The sequence below is a fragment of the Homalodisca vitripennis genome, chromosome 2 (assembly GCF_021130785.1).
Source record: "Homalodisca vitripennis isolate AUS2020 chromosome 2, UT_GWSS_2.1, whole genome shotgun sequence".
Classification (NCBI taxonomy): Eukaryota; Metazoa; Arthropoda; class Insecta; order Hemiptera; family Cicadellidae; genus Homalodisca; species Homalodisca vitripennis.
The window spans coordinates 46,445,849-46,462,195 of record NC_060208.1 but is presented as its reverse complement, the minus strand read 5'-3'; the positions used below and the strand labels follow the sequence as shown (position 1 = coordinate 46,462,195).

Here is a 16,347-nt window from a genome sequence, read left to right as displayed (position 1 = left end):
GCATACTTAAACAAAACTACTAAAGTCTCGACTAAAAACTGCTTGTTCTTATCACAGGAACATCTTAATAACTAAATAATTCAAACGTTAATAAATGTATCAAAAGTGATTTACAAGTCCAGCAGTTCCTGTACGTGTTACAAGACCTGCTCCGCTAACCCAGCCAGTTTTTAGAGCTATCCACTGTTTTATCAACGTGGACGTGATACAGCAGTCAAAGACAACAATGATCCAACCAATTCGCGATAAGGCATAGATTTCTTAAGGTCTTTCTTATATATGTTGAATTGAAAGCGGCCGTATTTTATGGCTTAAATAAAGTTGGGTGTGCATCCACATCTTGAAATCTGTCAACGAGCTGATGTGTTTTTTGAATTCATCTAAAATAGTATAGTTTTCCATTAAAACTTGAAAATGTATCACTAAGTAGTCAATGAAATATTGCTGTTCATACGTCTTGTATCTTTATGCAAAATAGTTCTCATTTACCTAAGAATATCTCCCATTTCTTACTTTTATATCTGATATTGTTCAAAAATTGGGAAGTAGGGATTTTATAATTACCCAATACTGCACACTCACAAATATTCAATCTACTTAAATTGCAACATGTCGGAGATAAATTTGAGTAGTATCTACCATATTTCCATCTCTTGAATGCAACCCTGAAGACGACTTGTGAGAAGTGGCAGATGAGCTGAGCAAAGAGCGATATTTACGTAAAATATAAAAATAATGCAATTTATATAGTTGGTTATGAATATGGTACAAAAGTGATAAATGACGAATAATACCATGGTACAGTATATAACATGAGTTATGTATGTCGTACGCCAGCTATATACGTGGTTCGGTGCCAGACTGAACCAAATAGTGCAAAGAAAAACAAATCGTTAATAATCAACAATAACGTATTATAATATATTTAAAATATGTACAGTTGAGTCTTGATATTCAAGGCGTTAGACAGTCCGACACACTTTTTAGACTGAAGCTGTATGAGTTATTACTGGACGTAAAAACTTACGTCATGCTAACTTACGTAATCTTAATTATGTCCTGCTTTGCATTTTTTTAAATGCAATATTTGTTTCATAAAAATAACGGCTGATTTATTTATTATGTTACTCTTGATAGTCAAAAAGCACCCTAATGCATACGTTACATTATAAATAGAATATTCTTGACTTGATTAAATTCAATGAAATACAGTCAACTTTAGCTAGTCCGACTTTTTTAGCAATTAGATATCGCTCCGACCCATCGGACTATAAAGCTCCAGCTGTACTTTAAATAAATCTCTATATATCTGTAACAATACACGTTATAAATACAGCTTATTCAGTTCAAAAGTATATTGAATAGCCGGTTTATGAGTGAGAACTTCGACATTTCCCAAGAGATCCTACCAAATCACTGTTTACACCTCGTGGTACATTCCAGGAGCTAGTCTAAATTCCATGGTGTGTATTTTGAGGTTCAAAAATACACACACAAAAAATACACTTAGCAAAAGACTGCTGTTTCGGCCAAATTATTACGCTTTAACTATATCTGACCGCTCGGCCTCGATACTTCCCCATGCAGTCGGGAAGTTCAGTTGCTCCGGGAGACAGCTGAGATACAGGAGGCCGTGGCGACAGCCTAGCAGATGGACGGTTTGGAATCCTTCCAGAATCGAGAGCACCAGCTCCTGAAAACGGCCTAACAAGGTTTCTCACGGTGTATGCACGTAACTTGTAATACGGCAGGCCTAACCTACAACCGTATTATTTTAAAGTGTGGCTTCCGTCGAGCGCGGTTCCTTATTTACAACAATGGGTCCAAATTTGGTTTCTCAACACGTTCTGATTTGTTTTGGTCGTGCCGCGCCGAATTCTTAATGCCCTTGCCGGCTCGGCTCTGTACAATCTTTATAAACGAATTGATTCATGTTATTGACTCTATGAATGGGGTAGTATTTTTAATTTCTACAAAGTTTTCTATGTATTACTTTATTAAACATTATACATAACTTTAAATGTTGAAGGACGAAACCTCCGACAGGGCCTAGAGGGCAAGGAATGTCCTCTTTGTGGAAGGCTTCCTCCATGGTTTTTGCAATTCAAGGCCTAGAGTTTAACTGTGAAATATCTTTTGTATTAAAACTGTTAATATACCTTTAAAGTGTACTGTATAACAGCAATGCATTTTTCAAGTAAATCAACATCCATTGATCGAAATATTTAAAAAATGTTTTAAATTAAGTTTTCTAAAATTTTGTTTGTGGAACTTTTTAAAATTAAAATATTAATTCAGTTTAAGTATTTTTACTACTGTAGGTATATTCTGAAAAATGTCCCCAAACTCCTTTCCACAATTATTTCACAATATGAGTCTCATAAACCAGACGAACTTTTTAAACATCGTCTACCCTGCAAACGTCTGGATCATACTGGGTGTTGTACGCGTAACCACACAACCTGTTTACTGCACGATGTATTCTGCAGACTTGGCAGGCGTAATAAAGAATAAACGCCCATTTTAGGACCCCCTCAAATAATACAAACACTGCTAAACATTCTCATCCCCGCGGGTCAGCTATAGAATGCTCAAGCTCGCCTGGTGTCTCACAGCATTAAGGCAACTGCCCTCTCCCGCCGTTGTGTCTCCACGGCGATCCATTGGAACCGGGACCTCTATGTAACTTGTATATTAAATGTTATATTTACGTTTTAAATCCATGACTTGTTATTGATAGTGACAAGACTGTAAACATGACTGTGATCTAGATAGAAAAACAAATACAGTCAAAATTGAAAGGCGCTATATACCAGTTAGAGTCCGTGTACATAGTAGTAACCGTGGCATTGGATTCGACACTAATTGTAATAACAAAGCCCGTACGAATATGCTGCATCCCGCTGTGAAATAAATAATCATCACTTGGCAACTAATCAAATCACCAAGGCAAGGTAAATTATCATACTGTTCTAAAACTGGTTTAAAGTGGCACATGAGAAAAGGTGTAAATATTTGATACCCCATTGCTTAAAACTCTCGCAGATATCCTGAAAGTTATATAAAGTCCATGTTTATCTATACGAGACATGAAATAACTTACATGCCAGTTGTGCAACATGGAACTTTGTGCAGAATCTTGTATCGATAGATGGTCGTTTACCATTAGGCTAAATCATCCCATTTCTTTATCTTTTTTATTATATACAAAACTGAAATTATCTACTATTTAAAACATGTTAAATGGCCATGTACGAACATACTGTAGTGCACCGTCAATTTGTTTCCTTCCTTTATCGGTCTTACTAACCAATCTGTGGAGAGCTAGACGGGGATACAGAGGCTTACGAACACCTTTTGTGCGTGTAGGGAGTGACGAAATCCTCTTTTGACTGAGAATTCATGGTCCATCAAAGTTGATAAACAATTGAGTATGTGAGTTTATGCAGAGGAAGAGTTTAATTACAGATACAAACCTGTCGGAAGATACATACACCCGTGGAATTGATATAAAAAACTTACGGTGTAAGTATAAACAACAATCTTATACATCAATTTGGTGAGTTTTGTTTCCTTTCATCCTATTGACACTAGTAAGTTATGGAATTGCTCAATTAGGCTACTTCCAACAGAAGGTTCATTGATCACAAAGAAACATATAGGTAGTGAAAACCCCCGATTTGGGATTATCAAGCATGCCCACAAAAATATAATTCGTCATTAGCGTTTATTTGTTTCAATGTTGACACATTACAGTAACGAATCCTCGGTAAAAGGGGGCCAAGCAAAGTAACCAGTGACCGGAGTGAATTCAATCATTTCCACTTCGTACGCGTCTCATGATATTCGAAAGGTTACATTCGCCCGCGTTCCACAGAGAAGGAATGTACGTTCGGCGAGTAGCAGAAGATTTAATCGTAAACAACAACCGGACAAGTCAGCCGCGCCGATACTATTTCCCACGTTATAGAAGTCGGAGGAGTGGTGGAGGGCAATACTGGAGGGGGGAGGTGTATCGCTCGATCAGCTGATGCTGACTGTAGACACCAGGACGTTTCGCTTCTTGGTCCAGTTCCGTCGCGAACCCGCGAGAGTGAATATGTTCTGTTAGCAGTGTTGGATTCTCCGTAACACCGATACCACGTAAGTCATCATTTATTTATCTCGAAGGATAGATTGTGATGAGTGTATAATATCTTTTTTACAATGTAGTCTCTAAAATAATATAACAATGAATAATACTTTTAAAAAATATGGGGATGAGCCCTACCAGTCTAACTAATGTAGAGATAAATAATAATCTTTTTCTAAACTTATAGAGATTACACAGTAAAATGGTAAAATCTGTAGAACTTAGTGCAGCATGTCCAGTCTTAATTCGTACGCTGACATCTTCATTTACGTCAAAAAATCTTAAATTTTATAGCATCTTTTTATTTCAATTTCAGTACCTAATAAAATGTTGCTGTTGAGATCTACTAGTCTTCATAACATTAAAATCACTTTTAGATAGTTATTTTACAACGCTATATCAGAGCATTTAATGTTAGTAGAGTGTTAATGTAAGTAGTAATCAATTTCTTAATTACTAATCTTGTTTTCTTTTATAAACTATGTAATTTTGTAATAGTCTCTTCAATTTTAAAGTTTCAAAAATTAAAGAAAAATTTAAAAAAAATAAAAAAAAAACTTTTTTGGTGGGAAAGACAAAATGTAAAATGTTTAAATAAAGGTGATTCGCAATAGAAGGAACTTTGGAATTACTTTACTAATAAACTTTGTTGATTATTTCGGACTTCAAAATAATATAGTGCAGTAGCCAATTGAAGAAATGACTGTTGGTGAATGCATAAAACAAAATTTTTTCATTGCCCAGAACATGCTAAAGCGTGGTTGTACAAACCAACGAAAGTTTACATTTTATTATGAGGTCAACAAAATGTATGCATGGAACTTAAAACAAGGTAATGCATCCATGTGTTGTGTAAAATGGTGTGGTAATGACAGGTTATCTACCAAATTGAACGTTCGGTCTCTGGTACTTGTTTATATCTTACATTCAACAATCAATTCAAATCAGCTGATTACCACATTACATTATTGGATTATGATCATAATATCCTAACCTATTGTAGGATTTAAGTATTTTTAATCAAAACATATTTAAATAGAAATGTATAAACTGTTAACATAGGACTTTTAATACGTTTAATAGAATGGAGTGCAAAATAATTTTGAGCTAAATGAATAATTTCCGCAGCGAAGCAGTTTCAGTTCAATATTGAACAAGCTATGTTCAAAATTCCACCGCCGCCAGTTTCATTCCACATATTGAACCGTGCCACTATGGTTAGCTGGAAACTTTCAATTCAATTTGATACTCTGTTTTAATAAACAGTCGTAAGTGAAATTTACTGGCAATCCTACGTAAAAAGTATGCACATTGTTATTGTATTACGTTTTAGTCAAAAGACATCTAAATCCAAAAATTTGTAAGGATATTATGATCACAATCCAACAATGTAATATTATAATCAGCTGATTAGAGCAACTACATTTAAAACAGCTGATTGTTGTGGCTCACAAACGGCGCTGTCACATAATAATAGCTGACAATGCTTATTATTCGACTTTTTAAATCTAATTATATCCTATATTAATTAAATCGTCTTATGAAATTAGTCAAGTGAAGAAGTGGTTAAAGTTAATTATTGATTTTTTGAAAATTTGAATATGATATTTTACCTTTTGTTTTTTATGTATCAATAATACCTGAAAAAGTTGGCAGAGAGTTCTGAAACATCTGTATACCATATTAATTTTTGGATGACTATGAATAGACTTTTTAAGATAATATATTAATTCTTCCATTAGAACGTCTTGACCAACATTTTGAAATTTGTTATACTTATGTAACTGTATGGAGTTGTAGGAGTTTAGAAGACATGATAAGTAAGATAACTGATAAGTATTGAAAGTTTTAAATTTTAAATTTAGTGAAAAAATAATTAATTTATTGTAATATTATCACTGCTCATTTTTTTTCTGAGGGATATTCTTGGTATAACGAAATTGTAATTAGTTACACGCATAATGTAGCGTTATTTTTCTCCATTCATGTACTTTTTGTACTACAATTTGAATTTTTAGTTCTCGATGGGCCTGTTTACAATTTTTAGATTAAACAAAATTTTACAATTGTAGTATAATAATTCTGAATATTTTAAAACGCGAATGGTGTAAATTTACTTCCCTATTTCTTTCCGGTGTTCTTCTTTCTCACAATTTCAAATCAATCGCCCTACATAGCTTGTAGACATTTTATGGATTTTTTAGCGTTATTTAATCACACCGAATTTTACGCGTTTTACCGAATAGAAACTCAAATGTGTTGAAATGTGTGCTACCTCCTCGCCCATTACACTGTTGTACAGGCCTAACCACGCATGTGTTAGTGTATGTATTAAGGTGTGAGATAAGTTCACGCGAATGTGGATGTAATGCCGTATCAGGCAGAGAGAGATGAACGCGTGGTCTGGACAATAACATTGTACCCGCTGATGTACATAACACTCTGAATGAAGTCCTGTGGATACATTTTATTAAAGATATTACAGAGACATACATAACGGATAATGAAGACTGAAAGCCAATCGGGTGAACGGCAATTTAAAAACTCAATTTTGTAATGTGTTTCATTGCACAAAGATTAAATTAACTGTTTTTGTTCCTGACATACAAATAATTTACAGTATTTGTTTGACATTATATACCAAATAACACAAAGTGAAAAAAAACCAACATTTTCATTTTGAAGCACTATGCACATTATTTTCTTTGACCTATTCATGTTTTATAATTTAAAATGCACATGGGAAAACCATTTGGGTTATACGAATAAATGGCTAATTCTGGATGATACATTTATACAAATATATAAATTACGTTTGGTGAGTTATATAAATTATTAATTTCGTAAAAATATTAATCCATTAATTAAAATTTATCAATTACCATAACTAACTATTTTGCTACAGCTAATTTAATTAAGTAATTATATCTAATAAATTTAACGATTAATACTACTGCTTTTAAGCCTATTGCCTCAACAGAACGTAGCAATGTATTCTGTTATCAAATTTAAAAAATTAAAAATAATTGTATTACTGAATTTAAGTATGAAAACATATTATATAAAATAAATTATAATTATATAAATAATCTGGATATAGTACCCTCCGTGATCGTCGGTCATTCCGTTCCTCTATGGAAGATGTCTTGATTGAATCTTTTCGAAGCCGTGCTCCCGATTCCGTTAGGTAACGTGACGTTGCCGTGTAGCCACCACCACTTTCAGTTGATCAGTATTTTTCTGGTTTCCCTTTAGGCTGGACTTAAATTGTTAAGTTATTGCCAAATTGTAGACACACAGAGTGTGTTACTATTTTGACAGTTACACACTCACTATTGGTCATACCGATAACAGGACATAGTGAAAATTATCATTTAGGATTTGATGTTACCTAACAAAAACAACATTGTGAATTGCAAAAAAAAGTTTTCCCGAACCTGTTACGATTGTTTGTTTATTACTCAACTTTCTTTGCTACTGAGTTGAGTAAAAGTATAATTTTCTAAACTATTAGTGTAATATTGTTTTTTGAAAAGAGGTAAATCTTAGGATTATCTATTTGATAGGAACTTTTAGGGAGGAATTCCTTTCTAACTGGTGTCCATTAAGAATTTAACATAACCCGAAAAGGACAATGGAACAAGTACCCAGGTCATTATGGAGACACACACACATGTAATTTAAGTGTACTCTATACGAATTTATATCGTTTTTTAACTGATTAACATTTATTTACTTCTTTATAAATTTGAGTGTACGGTATGGTTTTATCAACACGTCGACAAGCATAGTTTCTAAAGTCTGTAGATTGACTGGATTTTGTGATTGTATCACTTTCTTGAAGCTGAGTTGTGTAGCAGAACAATACTTGGCGCATTCTAGAAAAAAATGCTCCATTGTTTTTTGGGTATACCTAAATTGGTGTAAACTTGACGCCAACCAGCGTGTAGTAGATCCTAAAAATGATCACGCGACTCTATCGTCCGGACTAGAGTCTCGGGGTCCATGCGCCCTTGTATGCGGCATAATGGTTGGACAGCCCTTTCGGTTTCCAATCGTCGGCTATGTTCCCAACATGCTATGGATGACAAGTTTTGTTTTATTTTTATTTCAATCAATAAATTAATTATACTTGTAATATCCATTGCAAATTTCGAATTTAAACACTAAGTACTTCTTAATGAAAGCTGAAATTTAAACGTGCTGCGCTATGTAAAAATCAATATTCCACTTCTTAAAATTCACATTTGTTAATAGTGGAATACAGTTTCCTACAACTAACTGGGAAGTTACTCGAAGAGAGAGCAAGCTGTCAATCTCCATGTAAGTACACTGTAACACAGTTTCATCACTCTGAAAACGTCGAAGCAGCTTCACTAGACGAAGTATCTTATCCTTGCTCTGCCAGGTTTTTCAGACTTGCCAGGCGGATAGTAGAGGGGTGATGCAAACTTTGACTTAGCGACCACACTGATGGCGGCAGAATAGTTTTTTGTGTGGACACTCCACTTTAACTCTGAGGAGGTAAGCCTCAACTCAGATTGGGGAAAAACCTCAACTGGTGGGCAAGACCAGGCGGAGGTTCGTCCTCTCCGGGTGGCATGAGCTACACGTGTTGGAGCTGTGTCGGACACGTCCTGACAAGTGGCCATATCTGTTGCTGTTATGTGCGTTCTGGTGTCTCCATCTTTATGAGCACCTTAGTTGACAACTGACAGTACAACAATTTTAAACGCATTTAAATAATAACGTGAAAAAGCAACTTTTAAATTTTAAAATCATATCTTGTATAATAGTTTTGAAGATTAAGTTATTAGCTAGCTGCCCAACCCAAATAATGGATTATTTATATCCAAAATGTTATCTTAAAGCACAAAAAGCTGCTCTTATCTTGGTTTTAGACAAAAGTTCTCAGAGGTTAATTTTCAGCAATGTTTGGTAATTTTAAAAATAACATTTTTTTTTTGTTCATTATAAATTATGGGAACTGTAACATAAAAATTGAATTTTGGGCTAAAAACATTTTTTCTATGAGGAATTTCTTATTATTGTTGGTTAACGTATTAACGATAATTATAAGTTATTTTATTAAATTAAAACCACTATTATTATTATTAAATGTTTAAATGAATATAAACACGATAAATTATGACGATAAAACACGTACAATTAAAAAAAAACTAAACTGCGGTGTCGTCTGTTTTCTTAACTTCTTATTTCTAATAAAACTATACATTGCGTGTTAAAAAATTGAGTTTATCTCCTTATCTAAAACTTTTCCACAGACAAAAATTGCCTGCCCAATCAATAAAACCTTCCGACTGAGTTTCAGAGTAGAGTTGTGTGTTTGTGAAACATCACAACTTAAAATTGTTTTTAATGTTTATGTTTTAATGTTTAAACATTTCATTACAAATATAAATAAAAACAATATACAGTTTTACAGTCACTACAAACAACCTGTCTTTTGATTTGCATGATACCAAACTTCACATACTTATCCTCAAGATTTTCTTGTTTAAAGTGCAGTTGATTCCTTAATAAAAAGAAACTCTTAAGTGAAGCGCAGGTTTGTCGTTGAGCCAAACCAATTTTTATACAAGTATCTTATAGTTGTTTATTGATCGGTCAAGTACAGCTACTCACGCTGTGTATTGTAGCCTAAATACCAGTGGACGGTAGATAAAGTATTATTCCGTCGGTAGTTGCCTCTCTAAACGTATTTTTATTGTCTTAAACTTTAATTAGATCTGTTACGACATTAATGGCGGAAATGTTGCAAGTGCAATAAACCAACATGTTGTATGTCCACAGAGAAGTCTGATTGACAGTTGTGAGTATGTGAATGTTTCTTCCTTTTCAGTTGAAATTTGTATAAATAACTAACTATCAGCTATACAAAAGTCCTGAAAAGGTATTACTTTACAAAACACGCTCTGCGCTCATTTCAGTGTTTTTACATCTCAAATGTACCAGGAAATTATTACGTTGTTGTCCAATAATGTTTAACACAACAACGGAAACATTAACATTTGTGTGTGTGTGTGTGTGTGTGTGTGTGTTTTACGAAAATAATTTCGTAACTTAATAAAGTTAAATCGCATACAGTACCAAATGGAGGAATCTGAAAATTCCTAAAAGATTTCTTTAAAATGTAATAATAACGATAACGAGTAATTGGAATAAATGACCCTAACAACCATTCGGTGACAAAAAACGGTTAGGTTATATTTATTGTTTGAGCAATATATCAGACACATTGCTCGATCATATAGTGTCGAGTTTTTCATTCATCCAGAAAAAAGCTGCTCCCTGAAAACGTGGGAAAATAACTACAGTCCGTCTGGCAGGTCAGATGGTAATCAATTAATTATTTTATCATACTAGAAGAGCCGGTTTCTCAGCGGCCGTAACACCTCATGTTTTCGTAGAGTTTTTCTAGCAGCATTTACTTTACTTAATGTGTGGGAAATCCATGATTAAAGTAAAGACGTTTTTTCGCTATTTTTTGATTAGGTACATAACACTGGACGAGACCTGTGTAGTCACTTTCAGTGCAGTTTAAGGAGCTATCGAATTCACACGGCGAACTCTCCAGTTCATTTCGTAACACTAATTTTTTCTGGTATGTAGCCTATAAGTGTGTAAACACTCATAGTTATTTGTTTATTTTAAGGCTATTTTCCATCTTTTCAACGATACTTGGTTATCTTTTAAAGGGTACGCAATTTAAAATGTTTGCAAAATACTTATTTTTAAAAAGAGGTAAATTTTGTAAAATATGTTTTGTATGTCATTTCATTTTAATCGGAGTTCATTTCAAATTATTTTTACATTGTAATTGTACCGAAGTATTTTCTTTTTAAAAGAGTTTTAAGGCCATGTCGCATAGAGTTATATTAGAAAGACTAATAATTATAAACTACAGGAATAATATTGGATACATTTTAATTTTCAACACAAAACAGTTAGAGATAGACAAATAGTTTAAATGTAAAGAATCTTATATAATGATAGGTTCATGTAACATCTCATTTTAAAGGGTTACAGATTAAAAATTTGGAGGTTTCAATTTTTTCATTGCTCGAGGGGCTGGGGCTGGAACATTTTCATTTCTGTCTGTCTTCAAACTGACCTATAGACTTGGAATTGTGCTTGAAGCTTCGTTTCTGTTCGATGAACACTGAGTTCGATGGTGGTGCATGTCACTCCATGGGTTTTGGCTGGCGAAGATTTTGACACTGGTCTTATGGTTAGCTATGATGGAATCGACAAAGTAACAGAATGCATAAATTTGTAAACAAAATATGATGGTTTTAAAATATGATGTATGTTAACACATGAAGCCCAACTATCCCAGCACATACATAATTTCGTGTTGTTTTGGTGTGTAGACATTATTTAAACACTGATATGTAACTCAGTTGAATGAACAAAAATGTGAACGAATCATGTGGCAGGATATCCCGAATAAGACTTCATCTGTGGACTTTAAATTTTGCATAAAATTCACTTCTACATACACGAGAAAGAGTTCTATGATGGTGAACGTCCAGCCATAGAATTTGGATGAGCCAAGTTAAAGCGTATCACTCAATAGAGGGACACTTTGTCTTATATTTGTAGAATTATGTACAGATTTCTTTTGCATATTATTTTTTTTATCAATAATGAAATGAGCTTCAGTCTTGAAATGTATTGAACTTTAGCGAAGCCTGTCACGCGACACATGGTGTATGTAGCGTACTCCTTCCTTGTTTGTGAAAAATATTGCGTTTTCTGTTAAACCCCGACTTTGTTATGTTTGGTAAATTGATTTTTAAAGGTTAAATATTTTTTTAAACAAACTTTACTATAATGTTTAGGTTTAGTCGTAAGGCTTTGTAACTCGAACCCGGAACCTCCAGTTTCGGCACAACTTGTTTCTTAATTTGGATGTCATTATTTTAAATATGTTCTCTGTATGAGATTTAAGGGGGTTGCATTTTGTTTCTCTGTTGTAGCTCGAACTGTTTCCAATGTACGTTTAGAACACCGTATCTGACCCACCCTGTATGGAGAGAGAAAACCTCGGCTAGAGCACTGCCATCCCATTAAGGAGTTTTAATTACATAACAAGAGTTTTAACTTTTTGTCATACTCTACTTTATCCTGATAGTCAAACCGACATAACAAAATTGTCATATAATAATTGTACGTGTTATAAAATTAACCAATGCATATCAGTTCTTTGGTAACTAAACTGCCCCATGCTTACACACTCCTCGTGTATAGCTCAAAGACGGTTTTAATTATTATGTAAGTGTTCATTCAAATGCGCACACAATATATAAATGTACGTTTAAAATTTAGTAAGCTTAAAGATGTACTTAAAATGAAACAAACCATCGCAAGAAAACTAAAAATATTATTTAAAACCCAACTAAAATTATATTTAACTATATTTATAATTATATTTTTAACGAGCGACCGGCGTTTGAACTGACAGGGTGGAATGGCCGCAAGGATATTCGAGGGACGAGTTGACCATTGTACATAATTTCTCTTGGCTTGTAGCTATAAGGCATTATTAACACTTAAATAAACTATATTTTACGATAAAAGATTAAAATGTTTAAGAACTACATTAATTAAACTATTTGCAACTAGGCAGTTTATATTTGAAACAACTACTCTCTAACACCGTTAAAATAAATTTTACAGACGAAATCCACTCCAATTGATCTACTAGATCAATTCAATATACGAGTATCAGATAATCGGATGTCTATGACGTCACAAACTGGTTCTATAATTATACTACTTATAATATAATTATATTACAGCGATGCATGTAAGGATGCAACAGTTTGCCTACTTACTTTCACTATCTGCACTGTAGCCCACAGCAGTCAATTTGTAGCCTAGTAGAATCTTTCGACGTGGGAGAAAGTGTTAAATTATTTTGTGCGATGACATTTTTTATATTATGTAGATCGAAAGCTAGGCATGGTATTGTTTCAAGACAAATGTAATTTATTCTGTCAGCAGAAGCCACTGTCGCGAGTTATACAGTTTGTTTCAGGAGGAACATGCCATACAGCGAAAGACGCTCTCATCAAAATAATGAAAAATGTTCTTATAAGTATTGTTCCGGAAATGTTTGATTCTGTGTTAAAGTTCGTGTTCATAATCCGATTTTTAAATGTACACTAATGACTTCATGTTCATACAAATAAATCTAAGGTGTTGAAATCGGGGATACCGCTGGCCACAATGTTGGGCCTCCTCGACCAATCCACCTGTTCGGGAATGTTTCATTAAGACAAAATGAGCTGGCGCTCCGTGATGTTGGAAGTACTTTCCTCTTCGTGTTATCAGTGGGACATCCTCTAAAAGCTCAGATAGTTCAGTTTGAAGAAAATTTAGATAGCTCTCACCAGACAGTCGTCGACCAGAGTATTTCCTACTACACCACACATTTCTCGAGACTTTATTTATATTACGTATTTTGTTAGTAAAATTCTCTACAAAATGTATTGAATTTTTAAGGCAATTTAACGGAGTTATTATTGTAGACCAAACGCAAAAAAATTGTGTTTTCGACTCTAACCTTTTTTTGCTTTACCCCGATTTTCTCCTAAACTATTGAAGATTGAGTTCTAGGACAGGTTTTATACGATTTTCTACTCTGATTTTACATAAAACTGATCTAATTAACAAACTCAGTAAATACCCTAAATATATACTAACATATTTGTATTTTGCATGTTTTGGATATCGGAAAAGAAGAAATAGAATACTGTTCCGTCCTAGCTTACTATGTACTATATTGTTGCAGAATGTTTCCTAGCACGGCCCTGTGTGTCCTGACGGCGGTGGTGGAGTGCAGCACATCTGTACTGTTCCGTCCTAGCTCCGAGTCACTATTGTTAAGGGTCATTCGCTCACACCAGACTGTAAGTGGTTTTCGTCTTAAAATAAAAAACTCAAAAAATAGAAACCGTAGGGATTTATCAAATGTGTCTTATTTGGCTAATATATTTAGTCTTCTATATTACTTAAAGTTGTTTTCGATGCGTCTCTATTCATTTAAAATGAACACTCCAAATATAATTTGTAAATATATACACTTATTAGTTCACCTCTAGTTGGTTTATACCTGTCAGTAGATACTGAATACTGAAAATCCTATGTGTTACTAGCATCTGGGCAACTGCAAATTTTGACATTTTCGGATAAAGAATTTGATCTAAAGGAGAATCATCCTTGGAGTGGATGGTAGTTTTAAAGATCTTTGCAAACATGACCCCAATCACTCTAGGTTGCTGAGCAGTGCCGCCACTGATACATAAGTGAGTTGCGTCGATAACGTTAGACTACACACTGTGAATAGTGGCGCAACCGATTATGTACAACAATGTCATTCTACGTCCTAGTTTAATAAGTTCCATTAAAAACAATGTCCAAGAACGCAGTGGTGCAACTTTCAGCTGAGTCGCTAGCGGCGAGATGACTTCCTGATTGTCCAATACACATACGATCTCGAGCTCTAGCGTAAAAAGGGGCCAGGGCCGTACTCAGCTTTGGCGAGCCCCGTACAAGTGCGGTGGGCCCGGCACGTGCCCCCTGAGAGCCCGGGCCCCAGTAAAATTGTCCGAAAACCCCGGTCTTAGTACGGGCCTGACAAGAGCCTATACATAAGGGAGAGCCATCCCCTTTTCATTAAATGGTTAAGAAAGTAGCACAAACGGTTTTGAATCAAGATTAATGTGTTTTGTAACATTCGCACTGAACCCCATTCATGACGCGGGGCCTTAAATACGTGTTCTTTTTTGTGGTTAACAGACAATTTGGCACTGAGGAATTAATTTCATCGGTCTACTAACGCAGAGCTATTTCGAATCAACTAAATCGTTCAGATGTTCAGGTTGTTTCACGGTTCCACTGCGTACGGCTGAAGTTACATTTAGTTGTGTGTGGCCCTCTCTGCATCGGGGAAACGCAACGATTAGTTGTATCTACATGTGTGGGTGAACTTATGCATTTAAATCGTTAAGTTAAACAAATTCATAGAAAAACACAGTTTCGAAACCAAACAAGCAATAGAACTTGATACAACATAATTATGCATTTATAAAACTTCCCTACTAGCGCAGAGGTTTCAGTCTCATGTCTAAGTTTCTTTTAGAAATAACCACTCTGGTTTTTGGGAACAATTTTCAATTTTCTGGTTTGAACAATTACGTGTTCAGTGACTTGCAACGGGATTGATGCCGTGGTACCGGCGTTCTTTATATAGTTTATTTTTGTATTTCTTCTACTTTCACCCTCTCCCGTTTCTCTTTCATTTTTCCTGGAAATGTTAAAAAAGCTACAATTGCACAAATCCTTTCCACTGTCCAGACTCTCAGGTTTATTCACAATAAGTATTCGAGTGTAAGTGCACATTTTGGAGTTCTGCCTACGGTTCTTCTTTATGTTTTTAGTGATATATATACTTGGAGCCGTAAATTTAAGTTAGTTGACTAGCGCATTTTTCCTTTTTTTCATTTTACTTAGCATAAAAGGAAGTGTTGAAATATTTGTTTTATGGTCTGATTAACAGTTAATTTTACTAGTCTAATTTCCTCTAGGTAATAGTTTTAATTTTGGACATTGTTTAATTTACAATGTTTTAACCTGAAAATCACTGTTTTAGTCTTAATGTTTTACTTATACACGGGTGGTTTTGAATAAGTTTATGATATTTATATTTAATTAAATGGCTAAACTGACATAAAACTAATTTGTAAAGGAATATTTATAAGGTTAAATTAAATTTTGTGTACAAAGGTCATGGAAGCCTTAACGATACCTCTATAATAGTGTCCACATTTTGTTTTCGGTGATTAAAGTGTATGTTATATTAACAACATGATTTATTGTATTAATTAGTCCTTTACGTTAATCCAGTAATCCCTCTTGGACTGTTGATGTTTCATAAATAAATAAAATTATTTACATCCAGTGTGCCTGTCGCAGGGTCGACCGCTACCAGACGAGACTGACCCTGTGAGGATAAACAGTCTGAGGGTGGACTCTAGGGTGTCTTCCCGCTACGCCCACACTCTCGTCACCTCCAGTGTTACCAACCCCACAAATAACTCCCAGCAGATCAAGTTCAGCGTGCTATTGCCGGAGGCTGCCTTTATTACGGGATTTACCTTGTAAGCCACACATATTATATTAGTGTG

The 16,347-nt window shown here is 34.4% G+C and overlaps 1 protein-coding gene across 1 annotated transcript in view; it reads left to right on the top strand.

Moving 5' to 3' along the window:
• Positions 1-4,026: 4,026 nt before the first annotated feature.
• LOC124353883 (inter-alpha-trypsin inhibitor heavy chain H4-like) overlaps positions 4,027-16,347 on the top strand; it is a 50,260-nt gene continuing 37,939 nt past the window's right edge. The window contains exons 1-3 of the mRNA XM_046803926.1: positions 4,027-4,143; positions 13,953-14,070; positions 16,136-16,320. Of these exons, the coding sequence (XP_046659882.1) occupies positions 13,954-14,070; positions 16,136-16,320 (302 nt within the window). The 5' untranslated portion in view covers positions 4,027-4,143; position 13,953. The remainder of the gene's footprint in view (positions 4,144-13,952; positions 14,071-16,135; positions 16,321-16,347) is intronic.